The sequence below is a fragment of the Apus apus genome, chromosome 3 (assembly GCF_020740795.1).
Source record: "Apus apus isolate bApuApu2 chromosome 3, bApuApu2.pri.cur, whole genome shotgun sequence".
In the NCBI taxonomy this organism is placed as follows: Eukaryota; Metazoa; Chordata; class Aves; order Apodiformes; family Apodidae; genus Apus; species Apus apus.
This window is the reverse complement of record NC_067284.1, coordinates 75,400,325-75,414,298: the sequence shown is the minus strand read 5'-3', so window position 1 is coordinate 75,414,298 and position 13,974 is coordinate 75,400,325. Positions and strand designations below refer to the sequence as shown.

General features: G+C 39.1%; 1 protein-coding gene across 1 annotated transcript in view; it reads right to left on the bottom strand.

Annotated features, from left to right (window-relative positions):
- The window catches only part of KIF6 (kinesin family member 6), a 157,364-nt gene extending 149,230 nt beyond the window's left edge, over positions 1 to 8,134 (bottom strand). Inside the window, exons 1-3 of the mRNA XM_051613336.1 lie at positions 8,069 to 8,134; positions 6,994 to 7,103; positions 3,665 to 3,739 (exon numbers count right to left, since the gene is read on the bottom strand). Coding sequence (XP_051469296.1) covers positions 3,665 to 3,739; positions 6,994 to 7,103; positions 8,069 to 8,134 — 251 coding nt within the window. The remainder of the gene's footprint in view (positions 1 to 3,664; positions 3,740 to 6,993; positions 7,104 to 8,068) is intronic.
- Positions 8,135 to 13,974: the final 5,840 nt, after the last annotated feature.

Sequence of the window (13,974 nt, the reverse complement as noted above, 5' to 3'; positions counted from 1 at the left end):
GGAGGGGTGAACTTGGCCAGTGGACTTGGATTTTGCGGCCAGAGGATTGCACAGCTTTGGAAGACCCTGGCGCCAGGGGAGTTTGTTTCCAAAGCAGCCCGTGACTCTGTGGGAAGCCCACGCTGGGGCAGCTTGCTCTGGACCTCATGGGAAGGACTCATGAAGGAGAAGTTCGTGGAGGACCCTCTCCCATGGGAAGGACCCCATGGGGAAACAGGGAAGGACTGTAAGGAATCCTTTCTGAGGAGGAAGGAGTGGCAAGAACCACCAGGCTGTGAACTGACTCTAAGCCCCATCCCCTGTCCCCCTGTGCCACTGGGGGGAAGGAGGGAGAGAAACCGGGAACAAAGTGATTTGGGCCTGGGAAGAAGGGAGCGGTGGGGTAACATATGCAAGCCCTGCTCCGTGTGTTGTCTGTGTCCTGCGTGTGCTTGATTAGTGTGAAATCAGATTATTATTTTTTCCCCAGTTGAGTCTGTTTTGCCTGGGACCCTAATCGGTGAAGAATCCTCCTTGTCCTCCAAGCTCCCAGGAGCTTTGTCCTCCTCATCCCAGAGTGTGTATATGTGGGGAGTTAAGTGAGTGGCCATGGGGCTACTCCTTTTTTGTCATGTTCGGCGCAAAACCATGACAACAGAGCACATGAGAAGAAACTAAAATCAGTGGAAAGGGGAGGGTGATCCTGGAGACTTATCAGATCTTTCAAAAAACTATAGGTGATTGCCATTAGGTTTATAAACAGCTGAGCTGTTTCTTATTTGCATGATACTTCTGAAGAGAATATATTTTTAATGTTATCCTTTAAATCAAGACAAAGCATTGGCCATATTAGAACTGAAAACAGAACTAATTCTAAGGCACTAAGATTTTCTGCTCAATTTCTGATTGCACAAATTGTCATAACACTAATATTTGAAGCATTGTAAGAGTAACTTTGTTCTATTATTAGAATTAAGCATTGCATAATTGTTGGGAAACAGTAAAAGAAGGACATTATTTAATTTCTCTGTTTTTATGGTAGAGTAATAGAGTTAGTGCTTAAAGATCAAGTTGGCTCTGCACAAAAAAAAATAATCAAGAATATATATTTAAAATTAAAAGGAAAAGAAGAAAGCATGCACAAATAATAAAAAGAAACAAAGTAAGGGATGACTCAAACATTAACAAATTCACACACACAAAAAAATAATCAAGTAAAACACATGCTTATAATGGTTTGCAGAGGCTGGCACTTTTGACTGAAGAAGCAAATTAAATGAACTAATGTCTGGTGCCTCGGAAACCGCAGGCAAGATGACAATGTAACTGGACTTAGAGAGAGAAAACTAGTGGCCCAACATCAAAGAAAGCACACTTTAAAAGAAAAAAAAAAAAAGAAAAAGAAAAAAGAAAGTTGCATCCAAGTTACATCCACCCAAGAACAAATGCAAAAGGTTTTATAATTCTTAACACTGTATTGCTGTTCTTAGTTTAAACAAAACCCAGGATTTTTTTTCTGAGTGTTCAAGACTAAGTGAATTTTCTCACAACTGCTAAGTAAGCATGGCAAAGAGCCTCAATATGTTACTGAACGATTTAATTGATAATTCCTTTTCCTTGGCAATACACAGACAAATACTGTTCTTTTAGCAAAGTGGCTCCAGGAACAGAAACGAGTGCATTTTTAATGGTTCTTCCATGCAAGAGAACATTGACTTAGAAAGAAACAAATAGTGAAGAACATGTTGCTATGAAAGACTGTGGCATTTTAGAGTAACAGGGCAATTCTTACTGTCCCACAATGGTAAGGAAAATTGATTCATTAACTATAAAGTGAAATAATTTTCTGGCACAGTTTAGCCAGGGAACCTCAGGATTCTGAAGACATTTTGAAATACATCTTTTTGTCTAATAAAAGGTAAAAATGAAGGAAGAGGAAGCCAAAAAGGAACATACTTCAGGTATTACCTACTCTCCTATAAAAACACAAGCAAAATTATCCTTCCATATTATCAGTAACAATAAAAACATCAATACAAGTTTTAACATGTTATAACACTCAGGGCAAAAACAGTTAAGAATGATTTCATAAATCAGTTCTAGCATTAAAAACTGCACTATTTGGAGATAATTATATGTGGAAACAACTGATTTTGATAGCATTTAAGCACTAAAAAATCTTTAAAAATGAAAGCTAAACTCTATGTAATTGAGCAAATCAATGTATAAAAATTTTGTATCAGCCAACACTGAAAAAAAGGAAAACAATACCACTTCCTGGTTAGTAGAACACTCTATAGGTGAATTATTCAACCGGAAAACCTTTCCATATTCTAGCAAAGGACTACACCACACACCAAAGGAAAAACATGTCAGTTTGTTGCTAGTTAGCTTCGATACTCTGGAGTTGAGAGTTAATTCAATCCATGGCATGTAACAATAAGAGTTACAACACTTCTCTCTCCAAGTACAGTCAAAAAAGATACAGAATTTTTTGTCTGTAGTCACTATTAAACTCAGAAATATTTTAAATTGAGTAAATGAATTAATCTGAAGGTATATGTTATAAAGTCAGATAAGCAAAGAAATCCCTTTTGGGTGAAAGAATATAACAAAATTTTATAAAGCACATATTTAACTTATTCTAGTAAAGCTTCAAATTCACTGTGTCTTCATTTTCACTGTCAAATACCCTCCTGCTTTAGGTGGGACTTTGAAGAAGAAAATAGAGGGGGAAAATGAAGAAAATGAAATTGTAAAGAGCTTTGGTGTCCAACTGAGGATGTCAGTTTTTCTCCAGTGCAAAACACATGGTAGTGCAATAGGCTGAAGAGTAACTTGCAGAGTCATAGATCAAATCAACAGGTGGGTCAGACAATGAATGAGAAAAGTTGGTACCCAAAGCAATACTTCCCAACTCAATACAAGTTTGGATTCTGAGCAGTGAGTTTGATAAACAAACATTATGCAGAAATTCTGCTTCCTCTAGTGTGGGATTTTCTCCCCCACTAAAACCAGTACTAATCTCAGCAATGTAGGCACAAGCTGAGCAGAGTCAACAGTGTATTGGAATCCACCCAGTCCAGAGTGGAATTCAATCCACACAATGAATGAAGGGGGTTTCTACATCAGTCGGAAATGCTTGCCTTTGCAAGCTCTAAAAAATGAAGATTGTTTGATTATTATATGGGGGTGAAAAAACAAAAACTGCCAAAATTCCTGCCCTACTCATTCACACAAAAATATTGAGGGCATAATTTGAGAATGTCTTCACAGGTATTAATTCATGAGTGCCCCTAACTTAAAGGAAACTAAACAAGTGAATTATATTTTTGTTAGGTTTTCCCCTTCATGGAACTATAAAGGGAATATTTTTCTAATGCAATCAAGTGAGCTCATATTACAGACAAAAAACTACTTAGACATGGAATTCTAAGCCTATGCAACAAAAGAGGCAACAGTAGTAGAGATATTTTAGGAGTTCATAATGGCACCTTATCATACATATATATAAATATCAGGGGCTTGTTGCATATCTCCTATTTTCAGAAATGTATTTAGAAAATTAAAACATCAATCCACTTTTACAACAGTGAGACAAACACTTGCCAGTTCTCCTCCAAGGAATACAAAGAATATTTTTGACCCTGTGTTACCCCTATTACTTGCAAGATCAACAACGTACCATTCTGCTACTGGCTTGGCAACGCTGTCAAAAACCACATCTTGCTTTGCCTCTTGATCAAAAATTTTCTGAAATCTGAAAATATGAAGCAAATAGTAATTGCTCAGAATCTTAAAACACTACTTGATTCATACATTTTTGTTTTTGTTTGCAATGGTCAATGTTTACATCACCAGGCTTACATAACTTAGCACAATGTTTTCCCTGTAGTCTTAACCACAGCGTGCTGTTGTGCTGTTGTACATAAATACGCTGTACACAGTGCTGCTTTGATGAGATCTGTACAATAAAATCCTCTGATAAAACGATGTGGCTTAGAAAAAAATAAACTGTATTTGAAATCCATCAAGAGAATCAGTGTTTGCAACTGGCACCATGCTGAAACCTGGATAAATAGATTACACTACAACCAAATACAGCATCCCACCAGTATAGCCAGGCTCACATTTTTTGTAACTACTTCCTTCATTCTGCTGCAGTTACTGTAAGTCACAAGGGGATATTTAATTTGATCAAGGTTTTGTCACTTTCTATATAAAATATCTGCAGTTGCCTCAGAAAAACAGAGTATTTTAGGTTGGAAGGGACCATCTGCTCCAAACCCCCTGCTCAAAGGAGGGTCAGCTAGAGCAGGGATCCGTACAGTCAGGTTTTGAGTATCTTAATGTGTGGGAGCTCCACAGCCTCTCTGGGCAACCTCTTCCAGTATTTGATTACCCCACAGAAAAAAAAAAAATATATTTTGTATTCCCTGTACTTCAATTTGTGCCCTTTAACTCTTGTGCTGTCACTGGGCACCACTAAAAAGCATTTGGCTCCATTTTATTCTCCCGCTCCCCATCAGGTGTTTATACTCATTGATAAGATCCCCTTGAGCCTTCTCTTCTCCAGGTTAAACAGTCCCACGTCACTCAGTCTCTCCTTACATGTCAGATGCTCCAGTCCCTTAACCATCTTTGTGTCCCTTTGCTGCTGCCCAGAAGTGGACACAGAACTCCAGATATGATTGCACTGGTGATGAACAGAAAGGAAGGATCAACTCACATGACCTGCTGGCAATGCTCTGCCCAATGTAGCCCAGAGGCTGTTGGCCTTCTTTGCTGCAAATGCTGTATTGCTGACTTAATGTTCACATTTTTGTTACCCAGGACTCCAGGTCTTTTTCTGCAAACCTGCTTCCTGTTAACCCTGAGCCTGTCCTGTTTATTCCTCACCAGGAGCAGGACTTGGCATTTCACTTTGTTGAACTTCATGAAATTCCTATTGACCCATTTCTCCAGCCTCTTGAGGTCCCTCTGAATGGCAGCACAACCATCTGGTGCACCAACCATCCCTCCTACTTTCATACTTGCTGCAGCTTCACTAGGTCCCACCACCCAAGTCATTAATGCTAAACAGTACTGGATCACAGTATTGATTACTGCACTAGTGACGGTCCTCCAGCTGGGCTTTGTACTCCTGATGACAATCCTCTGAGCCAAGCAGCTCAGCTAATTTTTAACACTGTTCACTGTGTATTATCTGTGTTTTCCTGATCCCATTACTCAGCTTTCCCGGGGTCACCTGACCCTGCTCCCATCTCTTGGACACTTCTTTGTTACGTTTGTGTTTAGTCAGGAGCTTCTTTCTCATCCACGTAAGCCTCCTGTTGCCTTTTTGTCATTTTCTCCTCAGGATGGACTGAGCTTGGACGAGGTGATCCTTGAAAATCAGCAAGGTCTCCTAGGCTTCTCTACAGGTCTGTGTCTCCCAGGATTTTTCCAGCTACCTCCCTGAACAGGCCAAGGTCTGCTCTCCTGAACTCCAGGGTTGCAATTTTGCTTTTTGCCTTGTTCTCTCAGGATACTGAATTTCACTATCTCATAGCCACAGCAGCCAAGAATACCCCCAGGTTTCATATCCCTAATCAGTTCTTCCAAGTTTTCAAAGAGCTGCTGCTGAGCTTCTCCCCTCAAAGACTCTAACTATATGTGTAGGAAGCTGTGATTCACACAGCCCAGAAACCTCCTGGACTTCTTGTGCCCTGCTGTGTTGTCCCTCCTGTCTGAGTCTGTATACTCACACAGAACTTCACCAGGTATATAGACAGGCACTATGGACACCAGGTATGTAGAAAGGCACCATAGACTGCAAGGGGTTATACAGTGTGTACATCATCACAGAGAAATGTGACACACAAAGTATTGAGGCATATATTCTATCCTGTTAACCCTTAAACAGCCAAGTCATTCAAATAATTGTGTTTGATTTCCATATAAGAAAGTAAGAACAAAGGATAATAACGTTGGGGGTGACCAGGACAGACAAACGGCATGAAACTGTGAGTTTTATGGTGGAAAAATGAATGCTTGCTCCAAAGCATTGTTTTTGCATTGCCTTGAGAATAATAGTATTTCTAAAAATCCATCTCTACAGACTTTTAATAAATTTAAAAATCTAAAAAAAAATCTGCATTCATTACAGCTGGCTTGGGCATCTGCAGCCTAAGCTAGTTTCACATATTAACCTAGTTGAAGAGGTCAGCCACTCTCTTCCCAAGCGGAACAGATGTCCTTAGCTGATATAAAATGACATCAGTCTGAGATGCAGATGTTTAAGCGGGGCTCTCTTCTAGAATAGCATAGAGCAACAAATTTACTTGATTTAGTATCATAAAAAACCTCAAACATTCAACTCGGAAAAAAGACAATCTCAATCCAGTCACATGAGGTGGTTACACATCTAGCTTTCTTCGTAACCGAAATTTTAAAATGTTGCCTCCAAGACTTCTACTGGAAAGATAAAAATATTTTATTGATATTACTGGTACGTACTTTTCACTTCTAAAAACTATTTAAATTCTACAACCGTGGTTTTGCTTCTTTCAACAATCTCTGGTTTTCTCTGAAGTATTTGGGTTTTGTCTGAAGCAGTTTCTAAACAGTGTTTTACATCAAGACATCTTTAGCCAGCTGATGTCAAATCAGTAGATCACAGGAGAACATTCAGTCCTGCATTCAGTTTTCATATGTAAACTCAAATGAAGCTGCAAAGATGGAAGATCTGATAAATGAAGATGCAGTCTTTGAGATGAAAGTTTGAAATGAATGACTTGCAGAAATGAATGAATTCCAGAAATGATAAATAAAAACCCCACAACTTTATCAAATGCAAGCAAACTTGTTCAGGTGCAGAGCATAATATGCTAGAGTATTCCTCTTATTAATGGAGTAGTAGAAAAATCTATTTATACTGAGGCTTGATCTTAGGAATAGGCTTTTCCAGGTTCTATTGACACAGTGATATCCATCACTAAAGGTAGAAGATATAAAGGTAAGGCTTCCACTTACTTGAACTTATAGCTCTCCTGTTTATTATTGACGAACCCCTCTGCTAAATCATGTGGCACAGTAATCTCCAGAGCAGACAGGGATTTCTCATAATCATCAACTGAATAAATCTAAAAAACACAGATATGAATTAACAAAGTGATTTTACAAAGAATAGCATGGCCCTTAGGTATAGCACTTACATAAGCCTAGCACCTGTAACTGCCTGAAGAAAAACTTCACACACATTTCAGAATTGCAGTGTGTATGCACCATGTTTAATCAGTATGTCAAAACAACATAGGAAATCAGAGTAGTTCTGGCTACTTCAAAAGCCCTTAATACATGAGCACATCCTTCTTCAGCTATCATACAACAAAACCATGTCACCACTACCCTAAGATTTGAAACAGAAACATGGCCTCTTCGACATAATTTACTAACTACACCACTTTAACATCTGAGCTGTTCTAAAAAACAACACATAGACCCCATTGCAACCCCCTCCAAAACAAACACTTGGAAGAATACATTCGGGAAGTCTGTGACAGAATGAGTAGAGCTGGTTCAAAGCGACAGCACAACGGAGAGACCTGAACACATGATTTCTGAGGATTGCTTTCATTACCTTCATTTATATTTATTTATCTTTATTATGGGCAAGGACAGCTGAATACTGGGGTTACACATTCCCCCTCCCAAGTTAAGACTGAACTGCACAAACCCAGTGACCAGCGTTAAATGTTTCACCTGAGGAGCTTTTCTCTTAACAACCGCGCAAGGAAGAAGTTCCTCACCCCCTCCGCCAACAGTTAAAGAGTCTAAACCTCCTGTACTCCGCGGTTTTATTCACTTCTCAAGGCTTCGGAGAGCAGCGCGGGGCTGTGGCTTTCTGCTCCGCACCGCATCCCCTACAGACCCGGCAGGCGGCACGCGCCAGCAGGGCCTCCAGCGCGGGGGAAGGTGCGGGGCGCGGTCACCGCCTGCTCCCTCCCGTCCTCCGGCGGCCCCACGGAACGCCTTTTTGGCTCGCCCCAGCCGCCCCACTCCACCCCCCCCCCCCCCCGGCAGAACAGCGGCTGCATCCCCGTCCTACCCCCGCCGGCTGCCGCCTGCCCAGCGGCTTCACCCGCGCGTACACCCGGATGGCTTCCTTGGCCATCGCGGCCGGCGGCGCCGCCCGCCTAGCAACGGTAACTGCGCCACGCTACCCAGCCTGCACCGCGGCGGGCGGGCCCGTCACGGGAGCTCCCAGCGAGCTGTTTATCCCGAGGCCAGGGAGGCTTTGCGGTGAGAAAAGGGAGGTTGTGAGAAACAGTGCCCGGCCGGGAGGTGCGGTGTTCGTATCGCGTGTGGATCAGGCCGCTGACACTCCAGAAATCCCTCAGCAGATCTGTGGGGTTGCGGGTTACCTGTGTGTTCACTCAGCCCTCCACTAGCTGAACCCCCCCCCCCTTCAAGGCCGCTTGGTTCCAGAGGAGTGTGCTTGGTTAACCAGCTGAAACCCCTGGAAGGGGAACTGGGGAAAACGCATAGATTGCACTAAATGAAGATACACTTAAAAAAAAAAAAAGTATATTTAGAAAACACTCTGAAAAATCCTACCGGTGGGAATCAGAAGGTGGTGTCTTGTTATGAGAGCTAAAGTTACACAGAAGTAATAGTAGGACCCCATTCTTGTGTGACGTGTTTACCGGTCATACGAACAACATGATCGTCTTTTGCCCTTGGTCTTGGTGAGACATAGTGGTAAAGGTAGGATAACAATGATTACAAGGCCACTGGTACAAATTGAGTGGAAAATCAGGGACTCGATTATGGACAAGGATAGAAATGTCTTTAACTCAGATATGGTAAAAGTATGTTGAACTTGTTATTTTTTGGTGTGGGTTTTTTTTTAATACAAGCAAACAAAACAACAACAAACAAACAAAGCAAACAAAAAAACAAGACAAGACAAACAAACAAAAAAACAAACAAAAATCAATGTAGCAAGCAAACAAACAAACAAACAAAAACCAAAACCAAACCACAGTAGGGGAAAGGTTTCCTGTCCCAACTGAACAAACAACTGTCTCAGAAAGCATATGAGGCATAAATAGTGAGCCTTCAGGGAATGAAATGGAAGAGGACTAATCACCAACTTAAGTCAAATTCAAAAGTCAAAAGGGTAAAAATGAAAACAAATGGAAAATATTACTTGATGATTAAATAGAGAGTGAGGGGAAAACAAGACATTGGAATGGGATAATGAAATAAATACTGTTGTATCATCTCAACATTGCTCTAAAACTACAAAAAATTTTTGCCTGTTGTCGGTAGGGAGTATGAGTATGCTGAATGTGATGTTGGAGGCAGAAGTGACTAACAGGAAGGATGAGTTCAATCAGTTTAGACTGGGAAATAGGGATTTGGAAAAGTAGATCATTTCAGTCCCAGAATTCTGAAAGAACTGGGGTTTTTAATTGAAGGTCCAGGAACTGTGTTTATTTTTATATTGAAACAGATGCAGGAGACTACAGTATTCTCAGACAGCAAATGTATTAGGCAACTGTATTATTTAGCAGCTTAGCTGGATTGTGAATTAACTGGGCAGTGAACATTGAAGCACTGCAATTTACTGTGTGGAAAGCCATTTTCTGTCTGCTGGTGTTTGGTAGCTGGAATATAGATTTGGGTGAGTGAGACTTTTGTTTTTGGGATGAAGTCTGATCTCCAAAGGGTTTAGGTGCCCTTTGACATGAAGTCTAAGTTGGAAGCTCTGAACCAATGGCTCAGTGAAGGGACACCCAACTGGCTTTGCATAGGACTAGTCTGAATATGATCTGGCCTGCCTGGAGAAGCCAAGGAGCTATCTCAGGCTGCTTCCAGCATAAAAGCATAGTCTGAAAGGGGAGAAGGAAACCTGGGCCACCTGCAGAATGGTAACTTGCACAGCAAGAGAAGAGCAAAGATAACAGAAAGTGCATGCAGTTACCTGCTCGAATACGCCTTTCATTAAACAGCTGCACATAGAGAAATGTTAGAGTACTTCTGTGTTGTGCTCCGCAATATACTGCCTTTAAGAACGGTGTGTTAGCTCAGTGGCACCCAGCTCAGAATTAGCACTCTGGACATACAGGTCCTTCTGCAAAACAAAAGCTGCAACAAGGGCATTCTTGAGTTGCAAGGGAATTAATATTTTTAGACTTTTGTGAGGAGGCAGATCTTATGTAATATTTTAATTAATAACTGAGCCAAAAATAGGAGCATATCTGATGAGGTGGCTGAGAGTCATATGTGCTGAAGAAGATAAAGATGTTTAGGAGAAGATACATGACCATGCAGATTAGGGAGGAGATATGGATAACCATTAAATGTAGTGTAAGTTGCAAAATCAGGCAGACCTGTTGGACTGAGCTCTACTGACAACACATTCTGCTACAATTTGGAGTTCATTCAGGTAGAAGTGTCACAAGATTTTCTGGTTGTGGAAGTTCAGATGTGAACTGTCAATGAAAAAAAGAAGCTATGGTTTTTCAGTGAATTGGGAATGTGTCCTACAAAGGAAACAAAACATTCACACTGTTGTATCATCTTAACCATGCTCTCTGCCTGGGCCTAATGTGTATCTATCTTCTGTTTAAGGTCACTATCAGTGAACAATGTGGAATTATTTTAAAAAATTACACTTTCAGTTGTAATTTTTAGGCTGTAGGCAACCTTCAGTCACCTATACAGCTTGAAAAACTACAAGGCATACACTGCTCCTAATTAGATCAGTGAACAGCTGTACATTTTGCAGAAAATAGAAAATAAAAATCACCAAGTCATAGAATTTCTGCAGCTTGATTATTTATCTTTTTGTGCATCTATAATTCTTAATTTTATCTATGGGAAATCAGCCTTTCTCCTTTTATTTTATTGACTGTAATTTTTGTAGTCTCTAAGATATTTGTCTAATTCAGCATGTCCAGTACAGAAGCTTGACAGATACTTCCAGTTTCTAGCTAGATAACCTCTGCTTTTTGTAGCCTTGCGTTATAACTAGCTTATATGTGAACATTTTTTTATAGGATTTGTAAAGTGTCAAGTCAGGGAAAATTTGTGCCATTGTGGAAAATGAAAGTGTAGTAGGCTCCCATTTTTGCAACTATTAGGTGATACACATTTGAGAATGAAGAAATAGGGAGACCTATTAAAATACCTCATATCCTAATAACTTTTCATGATACTTACTGTCTTCTACTATTTTATTTGCTGAAGTAATGTAGGTATTAATATGACTGCTATATTTTCATAGGCATGTCCCAGGGGAATTTTCTCTGAACTCGTGTTTTTTCCATAAAAGTTACATAAATGATCAAAGTAGCATGTACAAATATGTATATGAGGACAGAAATAATTCTGTACATTTAAAAGCTAGTTAAAGTGTTAATTCTTTTATTTGAAGCTGTACAAATAACACAAATAACTAATTAAAAAAAAATATCCAAAATAGCACAGAACTTTCACTAGCCAAGGGAGATTGACATCTGTCCCAATCTATTCAGTGTTTCATGATGTAACATAAGTTTCATATGAACAGGGACTTTAATTAGAGCCCCCACTGTGACATGTACAGATCATGTCCTCCAGTGCTTGCTAGTGCTAGTTTGTTTTTTCACACTTGAAAAAAAAAAAGAAAAAAAGGAGAAAAAAAAGAAGACTTAGAGTTCCTTTATGGAACAGCAGCTTTCTGACCTCAAAGAGAAAAAAAAAGTAGAAAGATAGAAATTTGATGACTAAAAGCAATTTTTTAAATCTACAATTACAGAGCTGCTGATTAACAGAAATCCTCTCAAGGCCTCGCTAAAGAACTAAATTGGGTTTAAAAATTTTCTTAAGATTTGGAAAGAGGCCTGTTTTCAGAGGAGAAGATCTGAATACAAAGGGGCAGGAACAGTAGGACATCTTTCTGTGTTTACCAAAGAAACAGAACCATTTTCACCATTTTTATTTCCTAGAGGCTTGAAGAAAGTTTTGGAAAATGGAGTCTGAAGATGACAGCTAACCATGCCAAATAATGTACTGGTCTAGAGATTGCATCTTATGTTGAAGGCCTGAAAAGTTTTTGTTAGCTTTGAATCTATTGTGTTTAAGATCTTCTTTCTGTCTTGCCTGGGAAATTGCCTTGCACTTTAAGAATTTTCAGCTGTTGTATTTATGATAAACTTCAGAGATAAGTGTTAAACTTCCTTCAGCTCCAGTACTTGAAAAAGTGCACAATAGAACAAGAGCAACCTATGGTCTTCAAACAATTATGTGGCTATATGAGTTACAGGATCTGGCAATTGCATGATTCAAAAAGGTCAGCCATTGCATTCTGAATTAGTAGTTACAACATTACAACTCATTGTCTGCCTCTACCGTTTTAGTTTTCTTCCAATTAAAGAAGTAATACGGCTCTTATTATATACTGGAGCTGGCAGTTCAAGGATTTGTTCTCCATTATGTCACCTAGCAACTTAATATGCTTCCAAATAAACAGCCTGGTAAGTTTTATAATAGCCCAAACTTTCAAGTCCTTTCCTTTTTTCTTTTTTTTTTTTTTTTTTTTTTTTTACAAAGTTTTACTTTTCATAGACTTTACTTATTCTTGGCAACTATCATGCCATTTGGCTGAGACAATGATTAGAAGTTAGAACATTAAAATCTTTCCATAGATCAACTGGACAGGACGAAGGGCCAAAACTCTTGCCAAGCTCTGAGTTTGTCTCATCCAACTCCTGGAAATATTAGTGCCAAATGTGTATCTTCTACATAACCAGAAATGCTTCTTAAATGACCAGAACTTAAGATCTGAAACTTGGCCTTAATTTATGTATAATATCTGTTGAGTATGTTATATGAGCTCTGCCAGAAAGAGTAAAACCTTTATTTGCAAAAGGTGCGGTAATAGAGAAACTTATGTTTCTATATTTGAATGGAATGTGAAAAAGTGGTGGTGATATTTTTTAATATTTCAGGTATTATCCCAAAGCCTTCTAACCTTTATTTTTTTCTGCGTAGGTGTTCAGTATTAAAATATAAATTAATGTAAACTGTTTTGTTCAGCCTCTAATAGTCTAGCTCCTTTGAGAAGAGCAGAGATGTTTCTGTCTTTTTGGCTACTGTTACAATCTGTACAGAATAGTGCTACATCTTCACATATGTTAGAGTCACATTTGGAAAGTACCTTAAAATTTCACTGCTGTTCTGACATTCTTACCAAATACTTTCATGTTTTCTAAAAATACATGTCTTGATAGTCTCAGCCAAGACAAAAAAATCTTAAAATATCCTCCTGAGGGCTTATGTATATGCGTACTTGTGTACATATATGTATTTCTTTATTTGCCTGATTTATAGTAAATGAAAATTCCATGGAGATATTTAGGGATCCTTAAGAATCTGACTGCAACAGGCAACAAATCTTTTTTCCAAGTTGGTTTGTTTGGGGTTTTTTTCCCACTTTTTCTTCCCCCCTGCCATATTCTAAATGGTAAACTGCCTCCTTTGTTGCAAACTGCAGTGTAAGACGTGTTAGCAGGAGACATTAACATACTTCTAAAGGAATGCTGACACTGGACAGTTTTCCAGTTTTTCCTCCCACATTTAGCATTGTATATTTTTCTTATTTGTAATGTTGCCGTGTGTTATTGATCTCTCTCTGATCACAGGACAGGTAACATGCTAGGTGACCATGAGAAGAAGAGACTGTGGGCTTTGGGTTTTTGAAAACAGGTGAGAAATTTAGATTCCTGTGTTCAGTTCTGCTCAACAAATAATTCCTTTCATAGTAATTGAAAACTAGTTTTTATATGCTCTTGTTTGAAGAGGATTATAACTCCATCAGCTTCAACATAATGTTATGAAACATAGTTATCAGTCATAATTGATTTATAATAGATCTTGGAAACTGAAACCATGGATTAAGAGTTTTGTTGGGCACTGTATAAAATTATAGTAAAATTTAGAGGGAAAAAAAGAAAAAAGAGAAAT